The following is a 14999-nucleotide window of genomic DNA, read 5'->3' as shown; positions in this document are numbered from 1 at the left end:
GGCCTAAGGGTTTTCTCTCTAACCTTGTCTCTTCCTCACTGTCTCATAACTCAAATCTGAAGCATCATAATTACAGTGGCATAATTTCTAAAGTAACACTTTAAACAACCCTAAAAACACATTCATATAAGGTCATAATTAGTGCACATTTAATCCCAAGTAATAAGAAAGACTTGTCTCATGGTTTCTATGGTTTTCTAGTTGATTTTGGAGAGCTGATATACATTTTCCTTAGTCTGATTTATTAACATATGAATCTAATATAAATGCTACAGAAGTGAAGTTTATAAGATTTGGTGCTAATGTTTTGATCCAAGCAGTCCTAGTACATTTAAGAAGTCATAATAATTTTGGTTTGGCAAAGTAACATAAGCGGTTTTGCTCTAACTAATCATTGTTGTCTTGTTGGTCACTATTTGCATTTTGCATCTCAGGATTTACATCTAGCTAAACTCTAATAAAAATTAACCTCATTTGTGAAGAGAGCCTAATTGCACATCTCATTGTGAAGCTTGAATATAGAGATTATCCCATTATAGGCAGTGGGTCGGATCTGGAGGTATCTCTGACCACTCGCCCATCTACCTAGAAATCTCTGGCCCTCCTATTAAGCCCAAAGCCCCTTTCAAATTCAATTCATCTTGGCTTCAGGACCCCTCCTACTCCAATCTGGTCTCAGACTTCTGGCTGCAAAACCCTCCCACTCAAGGACTCACACGAGCTGAAGGGTTCTGTCATAACCTTCTGCATCTCAAGAAACTCACTATCAAGTGGGCAAAGGAAAAAACCCAAAGGGATGACCATACCCTCGCCTCTGTTGAATTATCCTTGGCCCATCTTATGGATGACCAAAGCAGGGGTTTCTTAAACACAGAAGCCAAGTCACAATTGATTGATTTAGAAAATCAAAGGGCCAGAATTCTGAAGGAAAGAGAGGAAACCTGGAGACTCAAGAGTAGAGCGCTCTGGCTCAAAGCAGGGGATGAGAACACAAGTTACTTTCAGAATTTTGCCAAGGGGAGAAAAGCCTCCAACACCATCTGGAAAATGCCCACGCAGGATGGAGGTATTGCAAAAACTTTCAATCAACTATCTCAGTTGGGTATCTCACACTTCAAACATCTATATAAGGAGCCCCCAGCCTCAAACCTTGCAGATATCATTCAAGTAGCAGGGCACTTCCCAAGCTTTGTAGATCCGGATGCGGCAGCTGAGCTAACTACACCCGTTACCAGAGATGAACTTGAAGGGACATTAAAATGGTTCAACAAAGATAAAAGCCCTGGCCCAGATGGATGGTCCATTGAATTCTACTTAGCCTTTTTTGACCTCATTGGGAATGACCTCCTCAATGTAGTTGAAGAGTGCAGGATCTCCGGAAAGATGTATGAGGCTATCAATGCTACCTTCATTGCTCTTATACCAAAATCTGACTCCCCTACATCCTTCAATGACTTCCGACCAATCTCTCTTTGCAACACCCTATACAAAATCATCGCAAAGATCATAGCAAATCGGCTCTGTCCTATACTCTCCCATCACATCTCTCCAGAGCAATTCGCCTTTCTTCAAAATAGACAGATCCATGAGGCCATAGGCACTGCCCAGGAAGCCATTCACTCTATCAAAACAAGAAATCTGAAAAGCATTATCCTCAAGATTGACCTCGCTAAGGCTTTTGATCGTGTCAGCTGGCTCTTCATTAAGATGATCCTGATCCATCTAGGATTCCCACTCGCTTTCACAGAATGGATCATGTGCTGCATAAACTCGACATCCTTCAGTGTACTCATAAATGGTTCTGCATCCCACTTCTTCCATGCCGAACGAGGACTTCGGCAAGGATGCCCTCTTTCTCCCCTTCTATTCCTTATAGTGATGGAGGGTCTCAGTAGGCTCATTGGCACTGCAAAAAGGGAAGGCAGACTCAAAGGACTGAAAATGAATGAACTTTGCCACCTCACCCATCTCCTTTTCGTTGATGATGTTATGATCTTCCTGGATGGCAGCATCAGGGATTCTACCTCTTTCCATGACATCCTTGCACTCTTTGAAAAAGCCACTGGTATGGTCGCAAATCAGTCCAAATCTACTATCACTCTGTCTCACACCTCCCCTCAGGAGGACAGAACAGCTCTCCATTTCTTCCATTATCAATTGCATAATCTCTCGGATGGCCTGAAATACTTGGGTTTCTAGATCAAACCCCACAGCTACCGGATTGTTGACTGGATCTGGTTAGTGATTAAAATTGAGAAGAGACTGAAAATTTGGAATCACAGATTCCTATCAAGAGCAGGGCGCCTAGTCCTTATAAAATCTGTACTGGAAGCCACACCTGTATACTGGATGTCACTCGCCTGGATTCCTTGGGGAATACTCGGCCGCATCCAACAGATATGCTGCAGATATCTATGGAATGGACAAAAGGAAGGAAAAAATTTTGCTTGGGTGAGCTGGAAGAAAATTGCTCTGCCAAAAAAATGGGGGGGTGGGGGTTAAAAGACCTATCTGTTTTTGCACAAGCCCTTGCAGCCAAGATGAGCTAGACCCTCCTCACTTCACAGAATCTATGGACCACTGTGTCATACCACAAATACATCTGGCCATAGCAAATATTGGACTGGGTTCGCCTACCAGACTGGCCTCATTTGGGCATCTCTATAGTATGGAAATCAATCCTACAAACTTTGCCTTTCATCAGATCTGGATTGACTTGGCGCATAAACAATGGTAATTCTGTACGCATTGGTATTGACCCATGCATGGGGGGGGGAACAAGTATCAGCTGCCCCCTGAACTGATTCAATATCTTCATCATAGAGATACCATGGTGATTGCACATATTGTTGATCGTGAGCACAGCACTATCTTCAGACAGAAATGGAGGTCAGCCCCTGAAGTGGGCATTCCTATTCAATGGCAACAGTCCTGGGAAACTTATCTAACGGCATTGTTTGAAGCTCATGTGCATATAAATGATGATCCAGATGAACTAGTATGGATGCTAGCTGAGCATGGAAAATATACTCCAAAGTTGGGCTACACCCACCTTCTCTCGAATCGCAAACCTGAACATACAAAAGAATGGTGGCAACAGATTTGGAAAATGAAAACTCCTCCACAGGTGCGCCTTTTCATGTGGAGTGTCTTAAGCAACAAAACCCCCACAGGTGAAGCCCTCTTGCACAGATCCATACATGGCCCGATCTGGTGTGTATTATGCAAACAAGACTCTGAAACTAACGAGCATCTGTTTTTGCTCTATCCGACAGTCGCCCAATTTTGGCAAACTACAACACAACATCTCTCTATTCAGAATGCATGGCAGGGTCCCTCTATTCTACAAGCATGGAACAATTGGAACGCAGCACACCAGGGCTCAAAGAAACAATGCCTTCCTCTCATCCTCTGTTGGACTATATGGCTCACCCGGAATCACATAATTTTCAATGATGCAACTGCCCGATGGCCTCTTATCATTGCAAAGGTTGTGGCAGCCTATCATGACATCCCTGAAGTTGAAAACTCCCACATTCGTAGAACTTTTGCCCCCAGACGGATTGACAAATCTAGGCCATGGGCATTCTTCGATGGAGCAACCCAACCTCATGGATGCGGAGGGGGTTTCATTTTATATATCTCTGATCAGCATTTCTATAAGGTCCAATTAGGACTAGGGGAGGGAACAAACAATTATGTCGAGCTAATCACCCTCAGACATCTGCTCCACTTTGCACTAGCTCATGATTGCTCTACCATTCAGATCTATGGGGATTCAAAAATCATTATCAACTGGTTCAACAATAAAAATCAATGTCATGCTATTTCACTTCGAAATATTTTGGATGAAGTCAACATTTTCAAAGCAGTTTTTAACACAGTCTCTTGTCATCATATATACAGGGAATATAATGAAGATGCTGACAGGCTTTCCAAGGAGGGCATGCTACTACCCCGAGGCTTGTGGATGATCTCTGAACAGATGGGAGCAGATTTCTATCAATATCACCACAGGCCATATATAGATCAGGATTTCCATAGGGTGGAAAGGCCCTAAATATATACATTTTGTTGCTTTATCTTAGTTTTATCCTCTCAAAAAACCATGTATATATATTTTTTGATGATATATAGACAAACAGATTGAATACCTCAGTGAGGAATATGTACAGGTTTTATCATACTGAACAATCCTACAGGAAATGGCTTGGCCATCTATATTTTTTGATACAGTTTTTTGAAATGGCCATGGGCCAACAGCACTTGCATATGCCTTGGGCATCTACTACATGTAATTTTTCCACATAATGAAAGATTACGATTTTTCCATTAGAAAAAAATTGTCAATGCTCTAAAATATCATTGCTCATCTTCCATTTGCTACATTTGCATAGTACATTTCACTTCTATAAGCCACTATTAGAAGAATAATTTAACATTACCATTCTATTGTTATCACTTTGTTGCATCTTACTCTTGCAAGTAATCTATTGCTTCTAATTGATAAGTGATCTAAGGGATTGGTTGCTAATTGGGTAAGAGCATTATCTTGTTTCATGGTTTAACATCATTGTGATCTAACGATAATCTTGTGATATCATTTCCTTCAGGTAATATTGTGATCAAAATTCTGATACTGGCAATTGCTAATTGTGTTTTGAAATCATCTTGCTCCATTGGTGTTGTTAATCCTTGGTTTCAAATTTACATATCAAATTGCTAAAGGATTTATTTGAGCATTTGTTACAATTAAAATTGCTAGTCATTGAATATTCAATAAACATTGAAGTGATTTATATTGGGCACACCAATGATATTGTCTCATTAGCACATTGTCATGGTTGAGATTGTCTCTATAATTGCTCTCTTTAAGTACTTATTTGTGCTCAAACATCTAATTTAACTTTGAAAGTACTTAAAAGGATCATATAATAATCTTGTTTAAGACATTCATTCATAGTTTGCACTTCATCTTAGGATTAGTCGTGCATTAATCAATTTACCTTCAAGCATAAGCTTGGTTGATAGAAAGATAAGACCACCTTTCTCACCCACCGTGCGGAGTTTAGACCCTCATTTGTGGTTAATACGGTGACCTTGCAGTCATCAGAGCCACAATCCCTGCAGCGTTGGAAGCATTTGGATGGTTAGAACTTCAGGGGAGGTATCGTTAGTAAAACCATAGCTTTCTTCCCCTGGGTTAGTCTCCACAACCTACATTTGAGACTAACTCCAAAACAGTTGAGAGAAAGGATTCACTTAGAATAGGCATTTAATCTAAAAGTAACCAAGAGCTTGCATTTCACTAGGTTCTAGGTGTCGCATCTCATATAGGATACTTTTCATCCTAGCAGCAACTATTCATCCGACAACTTGGTAACTTAATTCACATCGTGCAAGTAATTTGATTCCTTAGGCATTGATCTCATACCTAAGAAATTCTTAAATCTAATCAATTTGTGTTAAATAATCTTAACTTGCCAATTATCTTCAGCCAAGTCGCTAGGCCATTCAGTTGTGTCTCCCGAATCCATTATTTCATCCATAGGGACTCCCCCCCTTAGCCTGTTGTAGGGAGACAGCGTAAATGGAGAGGGTCGGGATCAGAGTGACAGCCCCTTCCCTTAGCGTTGTCGCATTCATGTGTACAATTTGAGCGACAACAGGCTCCTCCAAAACATGTATAAATATCACACTCGTGGCATCCAAAAGTTGATGAAGAGGCATCAAATCAACACAAGTCGAGCTCTAACGTGATATCTGTACAAGGCCAAGATATTTTGGAGTCTACATTTCTCATTAAGCTCAAGGACGTTTTTGGCATGTTTCTGTGGTATCTAAAGTCACTTCGTGGAGAAATGACAGCCTATTCTGAGGCCCATTCAAATAAATTTATGAGCTTTTGGTAAGAGATATTTGTGTTTGTTTAAGCCTATTGTTTAAAGTATTATTTGGGAAGGGAATTTGAACTTAATTTTGCCGAAGAAAAGGACCTTCGTTTGACTCCTGAGCGAACCCATCTTCAGCCCTCTGTAAAAGTTGCTTTCGGCCCTCCTGAGGCCTCGTCTTCGTCCACCTCAAAGGCCAAATTTCGGCCCTCTACCTTGGGTTATATCCCTGTTAAAGCCTCAATTCAAACTTGTGATTTTCGATCCTTTGCCACTTTAATTTCTATCGTCTCAGTCTTGTTAAGGGATGTTTTGGAGTCAAATTTGATCACCTTTAGAGTTTCTTGAAGAGCATATTTGGAGTTGATTCTAAGATCATCCTTGGTGCCAATCTTGAAGTTTGTAGTAAAGGTGTTGAAGGCAATCGTGGATCTACTTTAGAGGCATTGAAAAATAAACAGCACACTATTGAACTTGTCTTGAAGTGCAATCTGTAGCAGACCACTTTGAAGTAGATCTTAAATCATAGCAAACCCTGTGGCAGACTTCTCCTGGAGGAGACTTTAATATGAATTTGTAGCAGACTTCGCTTGGAACATATCTTGAAGTTGTCCATCACAAGCAAACTTTCACACTTGTAGCAGACCTTTGACGCCTGTTTTGGAGCATATCTTTGGAGCCCTTGTTGAAGTCTTGGAATAAGTTGTTGAGTTAAAGATAGAATGGAAAATTTTAATGATCTGTTGTAATTTGGTCATTGTCCCTATTACAGGAGCCCAAGAAGATCCTATTTTATCTTTTATTCTATAAGGTGGCAAGGTGGTGTTAGCGAGGAAGTTGAAACTTCCTTCAAAAGGTTGTCGCTTCCTTCCAGTGGGAGCTGGTATATCTTGGGGTTGTAGCCCTTCCAGTTGTAGCTGGTAAATCGGACATTGGTGCTTCCTTTGTGTGTATATATATATATATATATATCTTGTGTTCATTTGATATGATGTTATTGGTTAATCATTTTGGTACTTGAATTGTTGAAATTTATGAAACACTAAATTCATCCCCCCCCCCCCCCCGCCCCCTCTCACTATTTCCAATAAATAATATTTTTTGATAATCAAAGTTGTGTTAAGCGTTCGAAGAATCTAGTTTTTCATGACAGGTTGAAGCATATTGAGATCAAATATGACTTTATCTGAGACATGGTGCAAAAGGGAACAGTGAAGCTCCAATACATATCCACCAATGAATAAATTTCAGGCATTCTCACCAAGCCTCTGTCTAGAGTGAAGTTTGTATACTTCAAAGACAAGCTTAGGTGACGCAGAATGTCTCCCTCGTTGAGAAGGAGTGTTGATGTATTTGCAAGATCGGGTAGACCATCTCCTGAGAAGCCATGCTAACTTGGTTGGGTCATGTTGATTTGACCATGGGACATGGATACATTCACCTGAGTAGTCATACCGATTCGACTGGGTCATGCTAATTTGGCCAAGGGTGAATTGCCCAGGGGTAGACCTTCTCCCCAGAAGCCATGTTGATTTGGTTGGGTAATGCTGATTTGACCAGGGTAGTTGGATACATTTACCTAAGAAGCCATGTTGATCTCGCTGAGCCATGCTAATTTGGCAAAGGGTAAACGGCACAGGTTACTTACATTGCCTGCTCCAGGGTGAAGTGATCTATATCTATAAACATGCAGGTGAGGGGACACTATATCAACATAGCAAGCTCGTGAACTTTTCTTGTGGAAAGAGAAATTTCAGCTAAGTGGAAATCTGTTTGCAGAAAAAGGAGAATACCTCCCTCGCTAAGAGGGAGTATTGATTTTTTTATAGCATTGGGAGGTAATCCTGCATGGCAAAATGGGTCACCAAGTCGGCCTAGAAAAATTAAAATAAAATTTAATTTTGGAGTGAGAAATCAGCCCAATAAGTCAAGTCAGCCCAGCCAAATGAAAGGGTATGTCCCTTGGATTATTTTGCCCCATTCAACAAGTATAAATAGATGATGTGACATCTCAGCAAGAGCAAGTTTTTCTTCTCTCCTTTCATCATTCTCTTATCTCTCTTGGACAGCTACACGTGTGGAGAAGGAAGATAACTTTGACTGAAGTTGACCCGACATTGACCGAGCTGATCGGATATCTGTTTGACCGAATTTGACTGGGTGTTGACCAAAGTTATTTGACTTCAGATCGCATGCTGTTGACTGCAGTTGATTGCAGGGATTCAACCACAGGTCTTAGCTTGACAACAGGTCCGAGTTTGACAGCACAGCCAAAGTTGACCATAGGCCGAGTTGATTAACATTCACTTCTGTTTATTTTGACTGGTTTGACCAATGTTGACTTGCTGCTATTTTGACCAGGTTTGACTGGCATTTGGACATATACATTGGCACAGATTTCTAGACATATTTGCAAACCTTGCTAAAGAATAACTTCTCCTAAAGCAAAGTTGTTGGGTTTTTTCCCAAGGTTGGGTTACCCTGGGTAAAAATATTGTCTCTATTGTGCATGGATGTCGTTATATGATCTTTATTGTTTCTGCTGCATTTATTGTTGAAATTTTCTGAAATGTAATTATTCAATGATAGCAGTGGAATAAAATACTGTGTAAAAAATCATTAGGAAGTAATTATCCGGCAAAAAATTGTATCTACTACATCTTTTAGAAAAATCAACAAAGCCTCTGGGATAGAGGCCAACAAGATCACATCATCCACAAACAAGACAAGTAAATCAACACCTAATGTAGAAGGCAACCATCATCCTCTAAAATGTGTTTGTATATTTTAAAAGTAAAACCTTGTATATAATTTCAAAGAAACCCTGTTATTGATCATGCAAAAGCAAGAGGATTCTTTGATGGAGCCTGTCAAGGTGTTCCAAGCATATGTGGAATAGGGGATATCCTTTTTTTGAACCATCCCATTATTTGCTCATGAAGTATGGTGGAGAACAAGGAAAAAAAATAGAGCCAAGTCTTCTGCTCTCTGGATTTTGTCAAAGATATCAGGAGAAAAGGATTTGAAACAATTGCAGGTATTTGGTAACTCAACTGATGGACTGAGCTAATAGTAAATGCATAATTGATAACATTATCTTAGTTCTAATAATGAATCTGGTTCCGGAGGTAAAATAACAATTCGATGATATTTCCTTTGTTCGTATATAAAGAGAATTCAACACAAGAGCTGATCAGATAATTAAAGAAGCTATGTTTTTGCAAGAGGGGTGCTATCTGTTCAGGAATTTAGATTAGGAGCCCTATCTGTTCAGAACTTTAGAGTAGGGACCCAGATTTCTGTCCTGGAACGTTCATTTTATTAGTTCTGGAAGCTGATGGTAGAGATGTTATATCCGTTGTCTTTTTGGCATTTGGCTGATGGAGGAGATCAGATAGAATCTTTTTGTTTTGTAAAAATTTCCTTTTTGGAACCAAGGATGACTGTATTTAAAGTGGATATAGGTGTGATGAAGTTTGTGATGATGCTGTACTTTTGTCATAAGTACATGCTACAGGGACTTCTAAGGCAGCTCAATGCATATTCTGATTTCACACTTCAAATATCAAATGTAATGATTATTTTCCTGAAAAAAAAATAGTTTCCGCTTTCAACTAGAAATAGAGATATGGAGAGCCAATATATATACCTTCCTTTGAACTATGCTTAGACAGAAGAGAATGCAACTCATCCAGGTACTTGTATAGATTCTTGCCCACTGTAGATACCGCATCACATAAGAAAGAAATTACAGTTGATCCCAACGAACCAAACATATCTTTGGCCAAGCTATCTGGAGAGTGTACTTCTTGGCTTTCCATGAGGTGCACTTGTGCACTATTGTGAACAGGCAAGAAAGAAAACCACACTCCCACTTCCCCTTTATTTCTATCAAAGGCAGATGTACTTAACATAGCTCTGTATGCTAGAAGATGGGCATCTTTTCGTATGCATTTCTCGGGTGAATACAACATCAACTTCAATAAGGGTCGTAAATATTTGTATAGTTGTCCTGTGCCAGATCCAGGACCCTCACATACAGGAGCAGATAAGCGTAGCCCTCCAGTGGATTCTAGTAACAGAGACAAAATAGACTTTTGTAGGAGAGTGGATAAGCGCAGTGGCTCTTCGGGGAGAAGCTTGAAGGCATCAAAAGAACAATCGATCAATGCAATTGGTAATGTCCTCTACAAAATACAAGAGAATGCAACCAATGGATCAGGCCTTGAATAACTACTCATAAGCAATATCCATTGACCCATACGTAAGCTAATAAATGAGTGAAAGTTAAACACGTCATTAGTCCAAGCATGCTGAATTGAGAAGATATATAAAAGAAAAGTATTTCATTTAGTAATTTTGTCCAAGAGATAAATAAAAAATGGGGTTTAACAGCATAGCCACCAGAGAAGAAGAAAGCTTGACCCCTACAGGATACATCAAAGGCATGTTTCAGTCGCTGTTGCTATAGAAAAAAACACAGATATCTTGGCCTGCCAATCTATGGTGTAGAATATTTCTGAAATTAAAAACCTAGTAACTTTGAATCAGCAGAGTCACTAGTCACTCTCTCACACACGCACACATATCAGTATCCTCCACACGCCCATTTAGCAAGAAAAAGAGAAAAACTATATTTATGTTTGCTGAGGATCTAAAAAACATCCATGAGACTCCTCACTATAAAAATGCCATATACAACAAATGTAGTGAATCAAGGATCTCTGTCAGAAAAAAGACATGAACAATAGAGTTAGCAGAGTCTAATGGTTATCTATCATGTATTTATTAGGTGATTAGGGAATAAAGTGTCTTAGAGCAGAAAGTCATAAAATCACATGTTAAAATAACTACCATTAGAAAGCTTACAACATGTAAAGTTTTAAATCAATTAAATTATGTTTTCACACAATATAGGTGGTAATAAGAAGAGCCCAGGGGAACACTGATTGGGGATAGAGGAAAGTCTGGAAATTTAAATGCCCTTCAAAGGCTAAAAATTTTGTGGTTTTTATTGAACAATAAAGCTCTGACCTGGGGTAATCTTCAGAAAGGGAATAGGGCTGCAACCGGTAAGCACCCTCTATACAAGTTCTGTGGAGATAATGAGATTCATCTTGTTATGGATTGTGGTTTCTCTATCACTCTTAGAGGGAAATTAAAATTCTGACTGGGTTAAGAAATGTGTGATCTAGAGGTTCTGTGGAGGTAGTGTTAGAATTTCAAGGCCTAGGTGACTAATGTCCTTATGATCTCAATCAAACAACAAAATAGCTAAATTTAATTAATGTTGAAATTAAATTTCGATCATAGCAACAATCACACAATAGCTAGAAATTAGATAACAGAAACATAAAAAATAATTTCACACACACATAGGTAATTACTCTGCCAAAGCAGCTTTCATTCCTTTGAAAAACTCACAAGAAAAACTTCCACACACTGCCCAAAAAAATGCAGCATTCACCAATACCGAAAAAACCTTGAAGTTGAGCATCAACAAGCTGTTAGACAGGTGCAGCCGAAAAAATCAGTGCCAGCTCTCTGTTGTACAGCACTGTTGTATGGACTGTATGGCTGCTGTACACATTCCATATGACTGCATCAAACCGTATGGTACTGTCGGTACAGCTGTACATAACTGATGTCTCAAACTGTGTGCTACCCACAAATGCCTCTTGGCTGCGTGATCTCTCTCTCGCTCAATTGCTCAAGTGCATGTAAAAGTGTCTACCTTTCCTTACCTTTCTAGAGTGGAGAATCAACTTTTAAGATTACTCCTAGTCAAAGTACAATTTTAGACTCAACTGCTAAAAATAAGACTATCACTTTTTAACTAAAATGAATTTCACACTGTACTTCTGTGAAAAACGACAGAGAACACCAGCAAAGTTAAGGTTTTGATTCTGTCTAATTCTTTGTTGGGCACCGCCAACGAGCACGAACCATGGAGCAAAGGTGCCCTCCCGCACAAGAAACCAAGGTCTGGGGATGCCGAGCTCACAATCATCCACGGCCCAGGACGTGGATTGCAGATCAATTTTGGGCCCAATCTGAGCAAAATCCCAGATATAGAGGGCTTACGAGAGCCCGAGGATCCGCCAAGAACTTGGATGTGCATGGATGAAGAGAACGCGACGGGAATCTCCAAAAATTCTCTCTGATGGCGGTGTGGTTCTTTGGGGCTGATTGCATCAAGAGTGCCCAACGGGGATGCACAGTGAACGCCTTTGTTGCCAATTTGAGGAGATCCAAGCTAAGATTGGACCCAATGTTGCACGAAGAGGGGACGTTTTTTGGAAGCAAAGATCGTCAGAGTAATGGGACAAGAATCACAAGTTGTAGTGAACATAAACCGAGCTCTCTACCCGGTCTAAATTTAACATGTTCCTTTTAACACTATGGATAAAAGAATAAGAGCTCCAACACCTCTCTGTAGAAGAAGTGTTTACCACTTGTGATAGCACGCACAATGCCAAACTTTGTAGAAATGGAGTAGCATCTCCATGCATGTTCCACCATTCAAGAGAAGAGAAATTCCCTTGATCTATAATTGCATGATTGCTCCCAAATGGACCAGTGCCAAGCGTATAGTTGCTCAATTGGCAGACTCCTCCTCATTAGGGACTAATTTATCCAATGCTTTCATATAACCACATACAACCTCTGGATCTAGGTGTGGTTTTCTCCTGCTCTACCCCCAAGTGTTGGTGTTGAAAGCCATGATGGATGATAGTATTTAGGTGTCAAACATATGCTAAGGCATGCAATGGAATGTTTAGCATTTCCCATTGTTTTTCCAACTTTGCACGAATATAATTGTACAAGGTGATATCTCTAGCCTTAACAATGTCTTTAATCTACCCCAACATGTTATCCATCTATTCATAGTACATACACCTCCCCAATTATTGGTCGATCTGAATCTGAAAACTTGATCATGTAATAAATTGGTGTGGTGAATTGTAAAACATATTTAATTTGTGACCAATAGTAACTGTCAAGAATAGTGTCCTTGACAACATTAGCACCATCTCTATCAGTGTTAATGGCATCCCATGATCCAGAGGTCACCATATTAGTTAAAGTTTGTCTCACCTTCACTAGCTGCCTACAGGTGAGGTAATAACTTGCAAATCTTGTTTTTGAAAGTTTAAGCAACTACAACTTGGAGTAAGTGCCATAAAAGTAGTTTACCCTTGTATGCCCTATGATAAATTTAATGAGTTGCTTCCCTTTCTTGTAAAGCTCATTAATCCATCCACATTCTTTATGCTTCACAATATCATGCATCAAAAGGTTCAATGTGTGCACCAAGCACACGGACCAAAAGATGTGTGGATTAATACGCTTAATAATTTTTCCCGCTTCCTTACAATTTGTTGCATCATCAGTGGTCACTTGAACCCCACATTATTAGGACCAACATCTTTGATTGATTTCAATAGCAGATCAGCAATGTTTTGGGACGTTGCACTGATGGAGGAGTCATGACTTCCAAGAAACACTACACCGCTAGCAAAAACACCAAGAACATTTATCAAATGTTGGTTTCTAACATTTGTCTAACCATCTAATACAATGGATACCCCACAATCCACCCACTCGTTTGTAAATTGTGTCAAAGAACTTTGAACTTTTGCTCTTTCTCTTTCTAATAACATAGTTCTAGCTTTCTCGTAGTTGGGGCTCTTATATCCTTTTGGGGCTTCATTGATGCCCATAACCATATCATGCCAATAGGGAGAGCGAAGCACATTTAATGGTACACCTCAAGCACAAAGGAACCGAACCACCTTTCCATCCACATCATCCCTCCCAAATACATTCAGGAAATCTACTATTGTTCTTCTATTTTCAAAGGTCACAGAAGTACCATGAGGAAATGAGCTACCAAATCTAGAGGTTGCTCTTGATTCAAAATGAGTTTTTTGTTTCTTGTTTTTCTTTTGTGCATCCTCCTCTATTTGGACATATTTTCTTCTTTGTTCCATTGAAACCTTAGGGCAAATTGTTATCCCCATGAGACCCTTTCCTCATCATTGTCCATCACCCCACAAAGATGCCTTTTCACATGGGTATATGAACCACTATATGTTTTTCCTCCATGACAACCATGAGGGCACACAAACTTGTAGCTTCCACCACCGTCCCCCCCCCCCCTCAAGTTTGGTCACATAATTCCACAAGGGTGTCAATACAGATTTCCCCTTTTGCATCTTAGTGTCCTCTTCAAACCATTCCTCCTCATCATACATTGGATCACTCATATGGGGACCACTATCCTTTTCTTCTTCTTCCCTTCTATTCCTACTCCCCAACACCATCATGAAAACCAAAAGTGGAATGATACATATAAGCCAAAAGAACACCATTTTGGAATATGAATATAGATGGACAACCTACAATGAAATGAGCAAGAAGAAAGACTGTGAAAGAGTAGGAGAGGGAGGAGAAAAAATACAAAGAACAATGGCAAAAAAAATGAGAGAGTTTCGGGTTTGCACTTACATCCTTAGCTCTTGAGTCTTGTAGATGGCAGCCCTTCTTTACTCCTCCAAGCTCCCCCTCCTTCACTCCTAGCTCCTCCTCCTTCACTGCTCCAAGCTCTCCTCAAGCCTGTCTTCTCCAAGGTCTCTTCTCCTCTCTTCTCCAAGCTCTCCAAAGATTCAAGAATGAGGAAAAGAGAGGGAGGAATGCCTTTTAACCCCATCTATCATTTCCCTAACTCACCATAAACTGACCCCCAAACCAAGTTAAATCACAAAAAGAAAAATTGGGCCTCCGCGGAACTGTCCGTCGGCCTCCGGATCCATGCCTGATCCTCCACGGATCCCAGGCAAATCCTTGTCCGGATCTGCGGATCAGGCCTGCGTGATTCTGGATTTCCAACAATTGACCCAAATCGGCAGAACAATGGATTCGATTTTCGGATCCGCGGTTCCGCAGGAGGATCGCCCGAGGATCCATACAGGACACAATTTTTGTCTTAGATCCTTGGGGGTGGGAGGATCGTGCAACATTGATTGGACCTGATTCGAGCGAAAACAATCCTCTCTTTCCCTCGTCAAAGCTAGTGAAGGGGCTATAAGCACTGAGCCATTCTTA

The 14999-nt window shown here is 40.2% G+C and overlaps 1 protein-coding gene across 2 annotated transcripts in view; it reads right to left on the bottom strand.

Moving 5' to 3' along the window:
* EMB2788 (ribosome 60S biogenesis amino-terminal protein) overlaps positions 1–14999 on the bottom strand; it is a 380545-nt gene that overhangs the window by 325120 nt on the left and 40426 nt on the right. For both annotated transcript variants that reach the window (XM_089378714.1, XM_089378715.1), the window contains exon 4: positions 9541–10078. In XM_089378714.1, coding sequence (XP_089234840.1) covers positions 9541–10078 — 538 coding nt within the window. The remainder of the gene's footprint in view (positions 1–9540; positions 10079–14999) is intronic.

Source organism: Pinus tabuliformis, chromosome J (genome assembly GCF_031772625.1).
Source record: "Pinus tabuliformis cultivar Carrire ecotype Pingquan chromosome J, CPIR1, whole genome shotgun sequence".
In the NCBI taxonomy this organism is placed as follows: Eukaryota; Viridiplantae; Streptophyta; class Pinopsida; order Pinales; family Pinaceae; genus Pinus; species Pinus tabuliformis.
The sequence above is the reverse complement of the archived record's forward strand: the minus strand, read 5'-3'. Positions and strand labels throughout refer to the sequence as shown.